This window comes from Musa acuminata, chromosome BXJ2-11 (assembly GCF_036884655.1).
Source record: "Musa acuminata AAA Group cultivar baxijiao chromosome BXJ2-11, Cavendish_Baxijiao_AAA, whole genome shotgun sequence".
In the NCBI taxonomy this organism is placed as follows: domain Eukaryota; kingdom Viridiplantae; phylum Streptophyta; class Magnoliopsida; order Zingiberales; family Musaceae; genus Musa; species Musa acuminata.
This window is the reverse complement of record NC_088348.1, coordinates 23331410-23344726: the sequence shown is the minus strand read 5'-3', so window position 1 is coordinate 23344726 and position 13317 is coordinate 23331410. Positions and strand designations below refer to the sequence as shown.

At 38.9% G+C, this 13317-nt stretch overlaps 2 protein-coding genes across 9 annotated transcripts in view; both read left to right on the top strand.

Moving 5' to 3' along the window:
- LOC103971415 (GTP-binding protein SAR1A) overlaps positions 1-4236 on the top strand; it is a 31266-nt gene extending 27030 nt beyond the window's left edge. The window contains exon 6 of the mRNA XM_065131619.1: positions 3690-4236. Coding sequence (XP_064987691.1) covers positions 3690-4010 — 321 coding nt within the window. The 3' untranslated portion in view covers positions 4011-4236. The remainder of the gene's footprint in view (positions 1-3689) is intronic.
- Positions 4237-5691: 1455 nt separating this feature from the next.
- Positions 5692-13086, top strand: LOC135586194 (agamous-like MADS-box protein AGL65). 8 transcript variants are annotated; one of them, XM_065132243.1, is made up of 8 exons: positions 5696-6361; positions 7099-7117; positions 7254-7412; positions 7513-7574; positions 8644-8740; positions 10256-10300; positions 10425-10546; positions 12633-13086. In XM_065132243.1, the coding sequence occupies exons 3-8, from the start codon at positions 7347-7349 to the stop codon at positions 12772-12774; spliced, it is 534 nt and encodes a 177-aa protein (XP_064988315.1). In that variant the 5' UTR covers positions 5696-6361; positions 7099-7117; positions 7254-7346; the 3' UTR covers positions 12775-13086. The 8 variants fall into 8 exon arrangements, 5 of the variants coding, with proteins under 5 accessions (XP_064988311.1, XP_064988314.1, XP_064988312.1 ...); XM_065132241.1 differs by having other exon boundaries at positions 7099-7156; XR_010492414.1 differs by adding an exon at positions 11427-11704 and having other exon boundaries at positions 5692-7412.
- The last annotated feature ends 231 nt before the right edge of the window (positions 13087-13317 follow it).

Below are 13317 nucleotides of genomic sequence, written 5' to 3'. Positions count from 1 at the left end.
CCCATCCCACTCATCGTGAACTTTTTTGACCAATTGGGCAAAGCAAAGTATTTCTCCAAACTTGACCTCCGGTCGGGGTACTGGCAGGTGCGCATTGCTGAAGACGATGAAGCGAAGACTGCCTATGTGACCATATATGGAGCGTTTGAGTTTTTGGTGATGTCTTTCGACTTAACCAACTCTCGGGTCATGTTCTGCACTCTTATGAACCAACTATTCAAAGAGTATTTAGATAAATTTATGGTCGTCTACTTGGACGATATCATCATCTATAACCAAATGCTCGAGGAGCATGTCGAGCACCTTCGGACAATTTTTAAGGTTCTCAGGAAGAATACTTTGTTCATGAAAAGAGAGAAGTGTTACTTTGCTCAAACGAAGATCTTATTCTTGAGGTATCAAATCGGTGATGGCTCCATTCAGATAGACAAATCAAAGGTGCAAGCCGTTGCGGAATGGCGAACTCCGAAGAAGGTGCTAGAGCTGAGATTCTTCCTTGGTTTCATCAATTACTATCGATGCTTCATAGAGGGGTATTCGAAGCATGCAACTCCACTGACGGAGTTGCTAAAGAAGGAGCAACCTTGGAGGTAGTCTGACAAATGTGAAGCTGCATTCCAAGATCTGAAGGCAGCAACTGTATTGGAAGAATCGGTGCTCAAATTATCGGACTATGAGGAGCCCTTCGAAGTCCATACAGATGCTTCAGACTTTGCTATTGGAGGAGTACTCATACAGGAGAGTCATTCGGTGGCCTAGGAGAGCCGCAAGCTCAATGAGACCGAGCGACGGTATCCGGTGCATGAGAAGGAGATGACAGCGGTGGTCCATTATCTACAAGTTTGGCGACACTACCTTTTTGGATCATGATTTGTGCTAAGGACATACAATATCGCTTTGAGCTATTTTCAAACTCAAAAGAAACTCTCCCCAAAGCAAGCACAATTGCAGGACTTCCTGGCTGAGTTTGATATGACAATGGAGTACAAGCCCAGAAAAGAAAATGTCATGGCCAATGCATTGAGCCGAAAAGTGGAGCGAGTGAATTCCATACAATTGGAGGGCAGAAGCTAAGCAAGTCAATTGCACTCTGACTTCCTTTCTAGGATCAGGGATGGACTATACAATGATTCCCAAGCAGTAACCCTGATGCAGCTTATCAAAGAAGGCAAGGCACGATGATTTTGGGTCAAGGAGGGACTCGTTTACATAAAAGAGAATAGGGTTTATGTTTCTAAAATTTAAGGCATGAACTCTTAAGAGAGTGTCACGATTCCCTTTGGGCTGGACATCTAGGTATTCACAGAACATTGGCTCTCATGGAGAGGGCCTTTTACTGGTCGAAAATGGGGATTGATGTGAAAGAATATGTTCGAATGTGCCTCACTATCCAACAAGACAAGGTAGAGCAGCGGTAGTGAAAGCTGGTGGGACTTTTGGAACCGTTGCCTGTGCTAGAAAGGCCGTGGGAGAGCATTTCGTTGGATTTCATATCAAGCTTGCTGGTGGTAGGGGGACTCAGATCGATACTCATGATGGTCGATCGATTTTTAAAGTATGTAACTTTCATTGTTGCACCCCTACACTGTTCAGCAAAGGAAGCAGCCAAGCTGATAATGAAGAATGTGATGAAGTATTGGGGAGTCCTGCATAATATCATCAGTGATCAAGACGCTCGGTTCCCGGGATGATTCTGGATCGAGCTATTCAAATTGTTGGGGTCTAAGTTATACTTCTCCATAAGCCTCCACCCCTAGACGGATGGCCAAACTGAAAGGATAAACTCGCTCTTTAAGCAATACCTTTGGCACTACATGAGTGCCAACCAATGAGATTGGGTGAAGCTGTTGGACATAGCCCAATTCTCTTACAACTTACAATGGAGCTCTACGTCCAACAAGAGCCCCTTCAAGATCATCACAAGACAACAATCGTCGACTCCTCATACCTTGGCTATCGGGTATACTGGGAGTAGTCCATCAGCATATTATTTTACAAAAGAATGGCACCGAAATGCGGATATTGCACGGGCTTACTTGGAGAAGGCGGCAAAAAAGATGAAGAAGTGGGCTGACTTGGGAAGGCGACCGTAGGAGTTTAAAGTCGGCGATTTGGTGTTGGTGAAGCTCCAACCAGCATCACTCTAATTCTTTAGGAATAAAGTATATAAAGGATTGGTGCGCAAGTATGAAGGACTCTTCCCAATTACTAGTAGGGTGGGCAACGTCTCCTACAAGTTGTAGCTATCAGCGTGGCTCAAAATTCACAATGGGTTTTATGCCAGCAATTTGAAAGTCTACCACTCAGATCCGTAAGATGCTTCTCGAAGTGTTCCAACTCGACTACCTCCCACCAGAGCCTCTTACGAGAAGTGAGTTGAAACCATTCTGGCGGATTGCACGATAAAGCTATCCAATGGAGCTTAGCAGATCGAATACTTGGTGAAGTGGCGAAAGCTTCCCCGAATCGAAGCCAGTTAGGAGCCCGAAGATGCCCTACGATATAAAGAAACAATTATTAGCAACTACCAACAAGCGTTGACGAGGGCATCGACAATTTAAGTGGGGGAGAATGTCACGAACGGTCATCGCGCACTCGCAACAACTTCGTCCAACGAACCGTTCGTCACTTTTGTATACTTGTGCAAAGACATGACAATCTATTTTGCCTTGGTTTTGTGTGTTTTTGCTTGTAAAAATACATGTTCGAACAGGTTGCAGAGATACAGTGCGATCGCTCACCGTATCGGGCCAAAAAGCCCTAAAATGGCTCTATTTTCGTATGCCGTGGGCTGGTTTCTATAGCTTGCTATAGCACCCAAAATATCAATCATCTCAGCGCCCTAGAACCCCTCAGATAGCACAGGGCTGGATGGGGCTTCGGTATATTATCGGACGCTAAAAAATCTTCACAAATTCGCATATTAATTTGACAGGAACTTAACTTCGCACCCGACACCCGTTGAGTTGTTGTTTGTAGACTTGCAACTATTCGTTCTATCTTCTAAAGTTTTTACTTTCTCATTCCTCTCTTTTCTCTCTTGCACTCAAGGTGATTGCTGAATTGTTTGTAAACTTTCCTCTTCGCGAGACGTCGGGACTTGTCCGTCGCTCATTTTTAATCTAATCAACTTTTTTGTTTTACAGGTTCTTCGGGACCTGTACGAAGTTGCAACTAGGCTAAACCTTTGCGAATGTATATATCGCAAGAGCACCTCATGACTTAGGCAATCTCAGTTAAATCCGAGGAGTTAGCGCAAGAGTGCGTCACGACTAAGGTAATTCAAGCTAAGTTCGCGACTTGACCGCAATGATGCCTCGTGGCTTAGGCAATTCTAACTAAGTCCGTGAGACTGTATCATCCATAAATATGCTTTGCATTCATCAAGTGTTGTGCCTGAGCCTTCCTTTTTCTAATCTATTTAGCAAATTAGATCTTAAGAATTAGGCAAACTATGTATCAATTTCATAATACACTGGAATCGATCAATTTGTTGCCGATGCTATGCTGCAGATATGCTCAAATGGTAGACCCGATGATGCACCCTGATGGTTCGTTAAACTTTGTCACCATCTCTAGCTGACTTATTCGTGAAACATTCTTGCGAGCTTGTTCGTGACTTATTCTTTTGTTGACCTGCTACTCTAGTCATTTTTGCCTCTGTACAACAAATGTGCTTTTCTAAATAGGTGGACGCAGTGGTATATCTAGTGGACGCATGGGACAAGGAGAGGTTTGCAGAGTCCAAGAAGGAACTGGATGCGCTCCTCAATGACGATGCCTTGGCAAATGTCCCGTTCCTCGTCCTGGGGAACAAGATCGACATCCCACATGCGGCATCTGAGGAGGAGTTGTGCTTCCACCTAGGCCTGCACCACTTCATAACCGGGAAGGGCAAGGTTAAAATTACCGACCCCAATGTCCGCCCCGTTGAGGTCTTCATGTGCAGCATCGTGCGCAAGATGGGTTACGGTGATGGCTTCAAATGGCTTTCGCAATACATAAAATAGGACCCTATTTTGATGTGGGTCAACCTGTCATTTGATTTTGGATTTTAGTGGGATGCAGTGCATGGCCATCCTGATGTTTTCCATTCGTTTCGCATAGTACACAGACAAAGACAGGATTACATCTTCCCCTTCGAGCTATAGTTCCTCATGCGATGCTCGATTTTTTGTTGCTACAACTTGATCTGTTACAGTTTCTCATGAGCAATTTATACTTGGATTGATCTCTTGTTTTGGGACTGATGGTCCACTGACATAGACGCAGCTAACTAATGTTTGGTGTTATCAAACCAGCTTAAGCTTCTATTCTAGATGAGACCTGGAAGTGACTCTGTCCTAGCTTAAGGGCTTTATATTTTGGGTCTATAGTTTCGATGCTAAATTGCCAAGTAGAAAGATTGCTGCTAATGTGCCCCACATATTGGTTGCTTCAAAGTAAGCATGCATAGCTTTCTGATGCCCTTTCTTTGAACAATCAAAATTAAGGTAACATTCGGACAATCACTCGAGATACTAGGTTATTCATTATGAATAATAAGGGCAGTTTTTCAAGAATAATTTACTAATATGGTGAAACAATCAATCTGTTGCTTATGTCAATGCACTTCATTTATCCATCTTAATCAATATGGAGCAAGGGTTACTTTAACTAAGCCAAGTACTACCAGCTCTACTATAATGCACGGATCGGTACATTCGTGTCTTTCTTTGTCTCCTTATGACTTAAAAAGCCAAAGGACGAGCAAGAAACAAGTCTTTTTCATTCTTCACCCTTTTAGATCCTGGTTTTCATTCCGTGTGCATTATATATATTTTTTTAATGCCCCAACAAGAATATAATATATTTTATTTTATTTTTTAAGCTTCTACATCATCAACTAGATTTTCAAAAATAATTAAAATGCTGACTAAAATATCTCATAAATAAATAAATAAATAATATGATGTAATACGATAATTCATCCATTTAACTTGTTTAGTCTAATCACTAATCTAAGATACTTAAATCTAGCCGTCACAGGCGACGTGATGATGAACTTTTCGTGCGTGCTGCATCGTGTGGAAAGATCGAGTTCTGTACGATGATGGTACGTTGTTACACATCTACCCTTGCTGAGTTTTAAGAATAGCGAACATGGCCCTACATGCTGTTCCTATTAAGATTTTAATTTGAGTTGATAATTATAATTAATTATTTTTAGTATTCTATTTTTTTTTTCTTTCGAAAGTCAATTCTTATATTTATGAAAGTGAAACATTTAACCCATTACTTCAATAAAAAAAAAATTAAAATTTTTTTAATCTTATAAAATTATTTTTTAATCATATATAGAGATTTTAATATTTTATTTTTATAAATATAAAGATCATAATATAATTTTTAAAAATATAAAGATCGAAATACTAAAAATAATTAATTACATAAAATAATATGTAATTAACTTGTTATATACGATGCTTAAGCATAATAATATATTGGAAGATATATGTGACATGTATTTAATTAGATAATTTAATCTTTTTCTTATCATTCTTAAATGAAAAAGACGAGCAATGAAACACGCAAAAAATATTTTTTTTTTTCTTAGCATTCATTTTTTTCCTATGTAGAATAGTGATATCGAGTGGCAAGTGCCGGCCGGTCTAATTAGAATTGGGCAAAAGACCCGGCCCTGGGAGGGATCGACACCGTCCGGTCCGGTCCAGTTCGGTGCGGTGCCCGACCTTCAGAGATTTCCAAGGGACACCGCGTTCGTTGGGCGGACTCTTACCTGCTGCTTTTTCGTCTCCAGATCGTTATTCCCGGCTTTCCGCTCCCTCGCTTGCACTGGATTGCCATTCGATGAGTTGAATTAATAGGCGCAACGATCGATTGTTGGGAGGGGGAAGGGACGTCAACCCGTCGAATCGTTGCCCTGCGACTTGCTGCGGGTCGCCAGAATCGCCTTCAAGCTTTTGATTTTGAATCCGGTTGTTCTCTTGCTGTGATCTCTGTCTGCAGCGCGGCGCCTCGCGTTGTCGCCTCCTCTTGATTGCGTCTGGAGAGTTTGGAGCCAAAGGTCGAACATTTGAGGACCGCGGAAAGCGGGTTGGACCAGAGGTCGAAGCTTCGTACGATTTCAGCAGCACATACAGGGGACGGAAGGCGGGAAACTTATAAGGGTTTCGATGGGGAGAGTGAAACTGAAGATAAAGAGATTGGAGAATAGCAACAGCCGGCAGGTCACCTATTCGAAGAGGAAAACCGGGGTGACGAAGAAGGCGAAGGAGCTATCTATTTTGTGCGATATCGACCTGGTCCTTCTCATGTTCGCGCCTAATGGGAAGCCTACCATATGCGTCGGAGACCGCAGGTACTAGCTACTATTACCACTCGGTCATCTTTCATGGCCATGCGGTTGTTTCAATGATTTGGCAGTGCTCTTTGCTATATCAGATTTTGAGAAACATGTTCTTTCTTTTTTTGTCTGATTGCTGCTGAATGTTTCTAAGTGTGATGATGCATTTTGAGTGGGTTATGTATGTTGTTTAGTTGAGGTTGAACCTCAGGGTCATGGTAAGGTTGCTAGGTAAGTAAAGTTTGGGAGTAAGGTTGCATGCATTGACCCTTTCTAGATCTTGTATTTGGCAGGAGCCATGTGCATTGAGCTGCCCTTATATTTGTTGTTTAATTCTGTAAATAGTCTTTCATAGGCAATGGAATGAGATCCTCTTGACTGGCAATGTCCGCTAGAAGTCTTCTTACGCATGACCATGTATATTAATTGATTAGTTCAAGTAGAGGACATATAATAGTTACAATATGGAAATAGATGTGGAAGCACTATCCTCTATTATACGAGGGTAATTTTTTGGTAAATAGTAAAGGTGTCCTCCCATAATTCCCCTCCATCTCTTATGCACGTTTACTCTAATGCATTCTTCTTTTTCTCTAGTCGCAATACTGAGGAAGTTGTTGCAAGGTTTGCTCAAGTATCCCAACAAGAAAAGGGCAAAAGGGCATGCTCAAATTCTCATTGGCTTTTAAATGTGTTTCTTTGTTAATTATATGTCTCTGATGTCACCTTTCAACTTTTTGTAATTTTAACAGAAAGTTGGAGAGTCTTGAAGTAAGTTTGTTCGCCATTCTGCAGTGATCAATATATTGAGTATGATCATTCCATCTTTGTTACAGAAACTTCAATTCAAGCATCCGAGGATCATTATCACATACTTTGCAAAACTTATGTCCCCTTTTTTTTCTAGGTTCTGAAGAAAACATTCAAGAAGTTGGACCACGATGTTGATATCCAAGAGTTCCTTGGTTCCAGATACTGATAGTTTTTATATACTTGGCATATGTTGCAAAAATGTTCCAAATTTCTTATGCTCTTTTGTTTTTCTTGCAGCACCCAAACGGTTGAGGTATTTATCATTTGACATTTCCTACCACATCATCATTTTCAGTAAATATCATTGTTGAACTATTTGAAATTCCTGTTACTAATTAAAACCCTGTGTGCAGGAGATAACTAATCACTGGTCGTCATTGCATGGTCAACTATTAGATGTACAAAAAAGACTCAGGTGCTGTACCTTAGTTTTCTATTTTTTTTGTCTTTTTTTTAATATGATATACTGTGATTTCATAGTGATGGCCTGTAGCTACTTCAGTTTTGCAAGTCATATAAAGTGTTGTAGCAGGACACCTCAACTTCCAAGGAATCATAAAACTATAAGAGGAATAATTTCTGCAGATGTGGATTTGTCATTTAGAACAAGCAACATAGGTCAAGAAACTGAAAGTTGTTTGCTATGGCCTTTTCCTTAAATTTAGAAAGCCAATTCAGTGCATATAATGGAAGTTTCCAAGATAAGACCCACTGAAAAATAGTTTGAGAGTCCTCTGTAATAAAGATTGTAGTTGGTCAGAATTTATGTTATCCTTGTAAGGCAGAAACAGTAGTTTTGGTCTCCCCTTGAGGGAGAAAGAAATTTATAATTTTATGTAACCATATATAGACTCCCCCAGAGGTATATTTGTGCTTCTCGTGCGTGTAACTTTTCCCTTACGGAGCTTAACAATTCCATTAGCTGACGGCAAATGGCTGGAATTAGGAGTTTTCTGTTGTATCTGAGAAGAATCCAAAGCCAAAGGTGAGATTAGAAGTTGGGTATTAGAAAATGAATCATAGGCAGAAGCAGGAGTATAACTAACTGTCTTCTATCATTGCTCCAGTCCTTAAGTTGTAAAGTGAGAAGATTTTTAAGATCAAACAATTTCTTTCTTCATGATGTACGATCGAACAATTTCATTAAGATCAATGTTATATCAGCTTCTTCACCAAGAACACAATGAACTTAGAAATAGCTACTACAGGACAGTCTTCTACAGTTCCTTTTTCCTGATAGGACGTTTGTTTTTCCATATGAATGATTGAAATGCCATTTGTCCTAGGTACTAATCAACAGTTTTACATATCTGTAAACTTAGTCTTCAATTGTGTTTGCGAAACTGAAGTTGATGCACATTTGAGTCCTTTTAATCATTCCTAGTTCAACCATAAATGCTGCTGGAAAACAATTTTTAGGTTGAAAATACTAGTTATTCCAGCTCATTTTGTGTATTTAACAATTTTTTTTACTTTTCCTCCAGCAATTGGGCTGACCCAGACAAGATTAATAACATAAACCATATTACCACAATGGAACAATCTCTTAAGGAATCTCTTGTCCAAATTCAAGTGCATAAGGTAAAACATATTGGGGTTCTGAATTTATGATCATAAATGGACCATTTTACTGAAGCTTCTGTTGTTTTTGGTACAAATAGTTTTCTTTTAATGTATATGGATATTGCCAATGAATTAGAGAGCCTTTTGAGTATATCCATAATGTTGTATGCAATACCATAATCATGTTGACCTGAAGTAACAATTGCAGAGAATTCCTTCTTTGGGGGTTTAGCTTGGTCGCTTTTAATCCTATGAATTTTGAATAGCAATTGATAATCCTGATCATATGGTAATGATAACACCATCAAATGACAGTTCATAAAGTTCTTGGCATGTTAAGATTTACCATTCTGACTACTTTCCCTCTCTATAGTGAATGTGTATTAAGTTTATGAGAAAGCAATTTAAGTCATCTCTTATATCTAAATATTCAATTTATCAAAATTTTGTTTGTTAGCTTGGACAGTTCTTCTAAACTGCAAACTAAAACCAAACAGAAAGGTAAAATTACCAATTATTATTTTACATTCCCCATGAAACTGAATCAAAGGTACTTGTTCGGTGACTTTGCTAATGGTTCATTTGTATACCTTCTCTAGATAAACTGGCATGTGAAGTTTATGGGAATATAAGTTGTTTTAAGACAAAATACAATGCTTCAGAACTTCTATTCAGTATGTTGTCATCCTCTAAAAATTGAAGCTATTTAGATGTTATATGGAAGTTCAGAAATATGGCAGCATATATCTCGTAGTTTTGGTACATAAACTATTACAAAATTGATCAGGTATTATGTTACTCAAACAGCTTCTATCCAACAACATGCAAGGATGAGCAAATTAATTACAAAATTGATTAAATGTTGTGTGACTCAGAGAGCCTTCACCAATTAAGCATGCAAGGATGAGCTTTAACACGTGAACCAAACGTTTAAGCCAAAATGACTAAATAATAGGTAGCTAAATCCACACTACAAGTCTATCATCTTTTTATTCTTCTGATGTAGAACGAGTATTAACAATCTCTTCTTGTCAAATCTTAAATCTTTGACATCCTCATTGGGCTTATACATTAGCTTAGGCATCATGATGTCTAACTTTCAAGTTTGCAACTTTCTCATCAAACACCATTATAAATCGGAGTACAACAATCTCCTCCACTAGTACCAATAATGTCCACCACAACAAGAATCCTTATAACAAGCTTCGTTTTAGGCTTAACTCAATGCAATGCCTATTCTCAAAGTTCATATGACAACCTTAGTCTTGCTTGTGTCAACCCATAAGATTGGCTCAAAGGGGGTGTTCACGACCCATGCACTCTTCTACTAGCTCAACAACTTGCAAGCTCAGTCTGGAAACTGGTCACCTCATTTTTTTAGTGATATGCCACTATGTTCATGCACAAGGCCATTGCCTTATGACTTTCCTTGTAACGGACAACATGGATATAGATCATACAATATTCACTCTTACTTTCATGTTTTATAAAAGTTTTACTTTTGAAAATTCTTTGTTTTATTTGTCTTGACAGGAGAACTTTGGAAAGCAACTTATTTCTGTAGATTACAGTGGCCAGGTAAAATGTCTTTTTAGTCGTGTCCTCCCTTTCAAGTGTTTGTTGCTCTATGCAAGGGAAATGGCACATGCATATTTATAAAGGGAACAAAGCTGATATAGTTCTGTCACTTTTGTTGTTCCAGAATGACATCCATCCATCCACAGGATTAGGCTGTGAGCAAGGAGCCTCACCCGTTTCATGGCTTCATATCAATGATGATCAGCAATTGATGCTTCCACAAGATGCTAATCTGCTACCTTGGAGGTGAGATGGCAATATAATTGCTTCCTATCATTCTTCATTTAGTAAGTAGCTATTGTTATTTTTCGAATACAGTCGTAATTTTGTCTTATCTGTGCTGCTTCTTGTTTGCCCAATCATATACTGCAACCTATCATTCTTCATTTACTAAGTAGCTTTTGTTATTTTTAAGATACAGCGAGTCTTTAGTTATTTGCTATCTGTGTCATTTCTTATTTGTCCAATCATAGCTTCTTCCTATCATTCTTCATTTATTAAGTAGCTGTTGCTATTTCTAGGATACAGTCATTTGTAGTTTTGTGCTATCTTTGCTATTTATATCTCCAATCCTAGTCTACGAACGTATGGTCACATTGCAATGATTTTCATGAACTTGTAGGGCCATCAGCAACTGAACTAATCCATTTATCCATAAAAATGGTAGCTAATTCTTTTTTATCAGCTTAACTGGATGTTGAATGTTCATTTTACCTATATCTATTTTTTTCCCTTTTAGACTTGGTACTTGAACGTTTAGCAGTGTTAAGTATCCACTAATTTCAACTGCAACTTGTGTGATGCTTTTCAACTTTCTAATGTACTTCATTTGGGATATCAATTTTAAGCAAGTTGTAGTTTTTGGATAGTTATTATTGACACTTTGAAAGATTTCTCTGAATAAGGATATGATTTGTTAAACCACTATTCAAGATCAAAATACTCCAAGATCATGTCCAACCTCCAACTACATGTGAATCATCACCAGGACCTTCCAGTTTCAATTAATTCAAGTACAATCTAGAGTTGTCCAAACTCTCAAGGAAAGTTGATGTCTTATTTTTTAGAGACATTGGATGCTCCATGGGCACATCTCTTAAAACTTATCATGCATACTTCAGCACAGGTGAACAGACAGGGGCCAATGACCAAATACAAGAGGAGTGCTTGCATGAATATAGTCAGAATACATGTTTGAGGTGACAACTGGGAGGACAGTATCCCTACAACTCTTACGGTTGGAATTTGCTATGTGAAAGAACATTCAAGCCTGAGGCAGAAAAGAGCTTGCAGGAAAGTAGTATAGATTACCAAGTGAATCACTTTGATGCTAGCTTTCACAATTGGGTTTCCACATCTGGGACATGTGGTGTTGCAATATATGATGAGCAGTCATACACCCAAGTAAGATTTTGAATCATGTTTTCTCTTGTTCTGTTCCATAATTGGTTGATTGAAAGTGCAACCTGAAACATTGGCAACCACAAAATTTAGGAGGTTGCATGGTCATGCTTGAAGGTTTTGTCCCATCCACCTATGATGTATCTACACTCACCAGCGGTTGTATGGTTTGCCATGCACCCCAGCCTAACAGGTGTTCCCTGCATCCCCAGCTGTAAGTGTTGGTTCCTGGGTCAGGACACATTTTAGGACACAAGACATTTTCAATTAAGATTGAGATATTTCATGACACCAAAAGTGTATATGGGATATGCTTAGCACTCCAAGAATGAAAGGGAGACACATGATGCCTATTTGTTCTTTTCCTTGAGTTGAAGTTAGATTGAACTAGAAGTGATCTCTGCTCCTAATTTATATCTTTAAATGTGTTGTGATTTTTCATTTAGTTATACATTCTGCCACTCGATGCTTTCCCCCTCTTAAATTTTGCATAATCTCCTTCCAGTGTGCATATTTCGAACTTCTGAATTAGTAAACCAACTTATCTAGTAACTATCATTTTTCTTCTTGTTATATTCGATATTGTAACTGGTAATTTGCACCTTCAAGTGATGGGATTATCCTAATTCATGCAATATTGTATCTGATATTTTGTTAGCAATCTCAAAGCTTTAAATTGCCTGATCTTAGATGTCAGGATCATGGCCAATGAGAGGGTAAATCCTCTGTTACCCTTTCTGATGTCTTTCTCAGAATAAGAACCTCAAATCTCATAAAGCCCTCGTGCACACGGAAGATGCCTGGGATATGTAATGAGAAAGCCCTGTAGATGTCAGTTTGACGTTTTGCCTGATTGATGATTTCCTGCTTGCCATTGCTTATGTTTTGCCTATTAATCTAACTCTTGTTTTCACTGAACCTAATTTTGCAGCAATATTAGAGAAAAGAGCTGGCTGATGGCAGGAGTCTTCAGTAAATACAAACTTAATCCATTGCTTCGAACAATATCTAGGCAACTGGCGATACGAAATGGAACCATAGAGTACTGGTATGATCGTTGTGTATTCCTGTAACAGGAGAATGTTTTAGATAATACTCTGCCGATGGTGCTCAACCGTGCAGCCATTCAACCGTGTTTAGGTTGTTTGTAGGTCATGAGGTTTCGTCTTCTCCTCTTGTTTCTTTTTCCTTTTTCCTTTTTTTTTTTCCCTGTAGTTGTTGATCATTCTCTGGACTTCTCTGAACTTCTGCCTCCTCTTGTGTACCGATAAACTGCAACAGAGATTATTGACTTTGTAAAAGTGTTGATGTGAACCAACTTGACAATGTCAAGTTTTTTGCTTATGATCAGGACTGGATCAATCCATCTTGAGTTTTGATGTTCACCTTTGTTCTGATCTTTTCGAGCTTAGCATGCTAATTCAACATGAAAAAGTTAATTGTGGTGTGGTTTTTCTTAGCGCTGAATAGATTCCTTTGTCTGAGAACTGTTCCGATCGACAAGACGATTTAATCATACACCACAGTTAGAACTCTGGGAGAACTATTCTCTGGCCATTGAAGTTTCCCTCACTTGAGAGAATTGAGTTAGAATGATGAGCTGAAAAATTGTCCTG

Bases quoted from the DNA above. Each gene is read 5' to 3' on its own strand.
- LOC135586194 (XM_065132239.1), top strand. From the start codon at position 7,347: ATGTTGCAAAAATGTTCCAAATTTCTTATGCTCTTTTGTTTTTCTTGC. The intron at 7,575-8,643 runs GTGCTGTACCTT...CTTTTCCTCCAG, and splicing joins GATGTACAAAAAAGACTCAG to CAATTGGGCTGACCCAGACA. The intron at 10,547-12,632 runs GTGAGATGGCAA...CTAATTTTGCAG, and splicing joins GCTAATCTGCTACCTTGGAG to CAATATTAGAGAAAAGAGCT.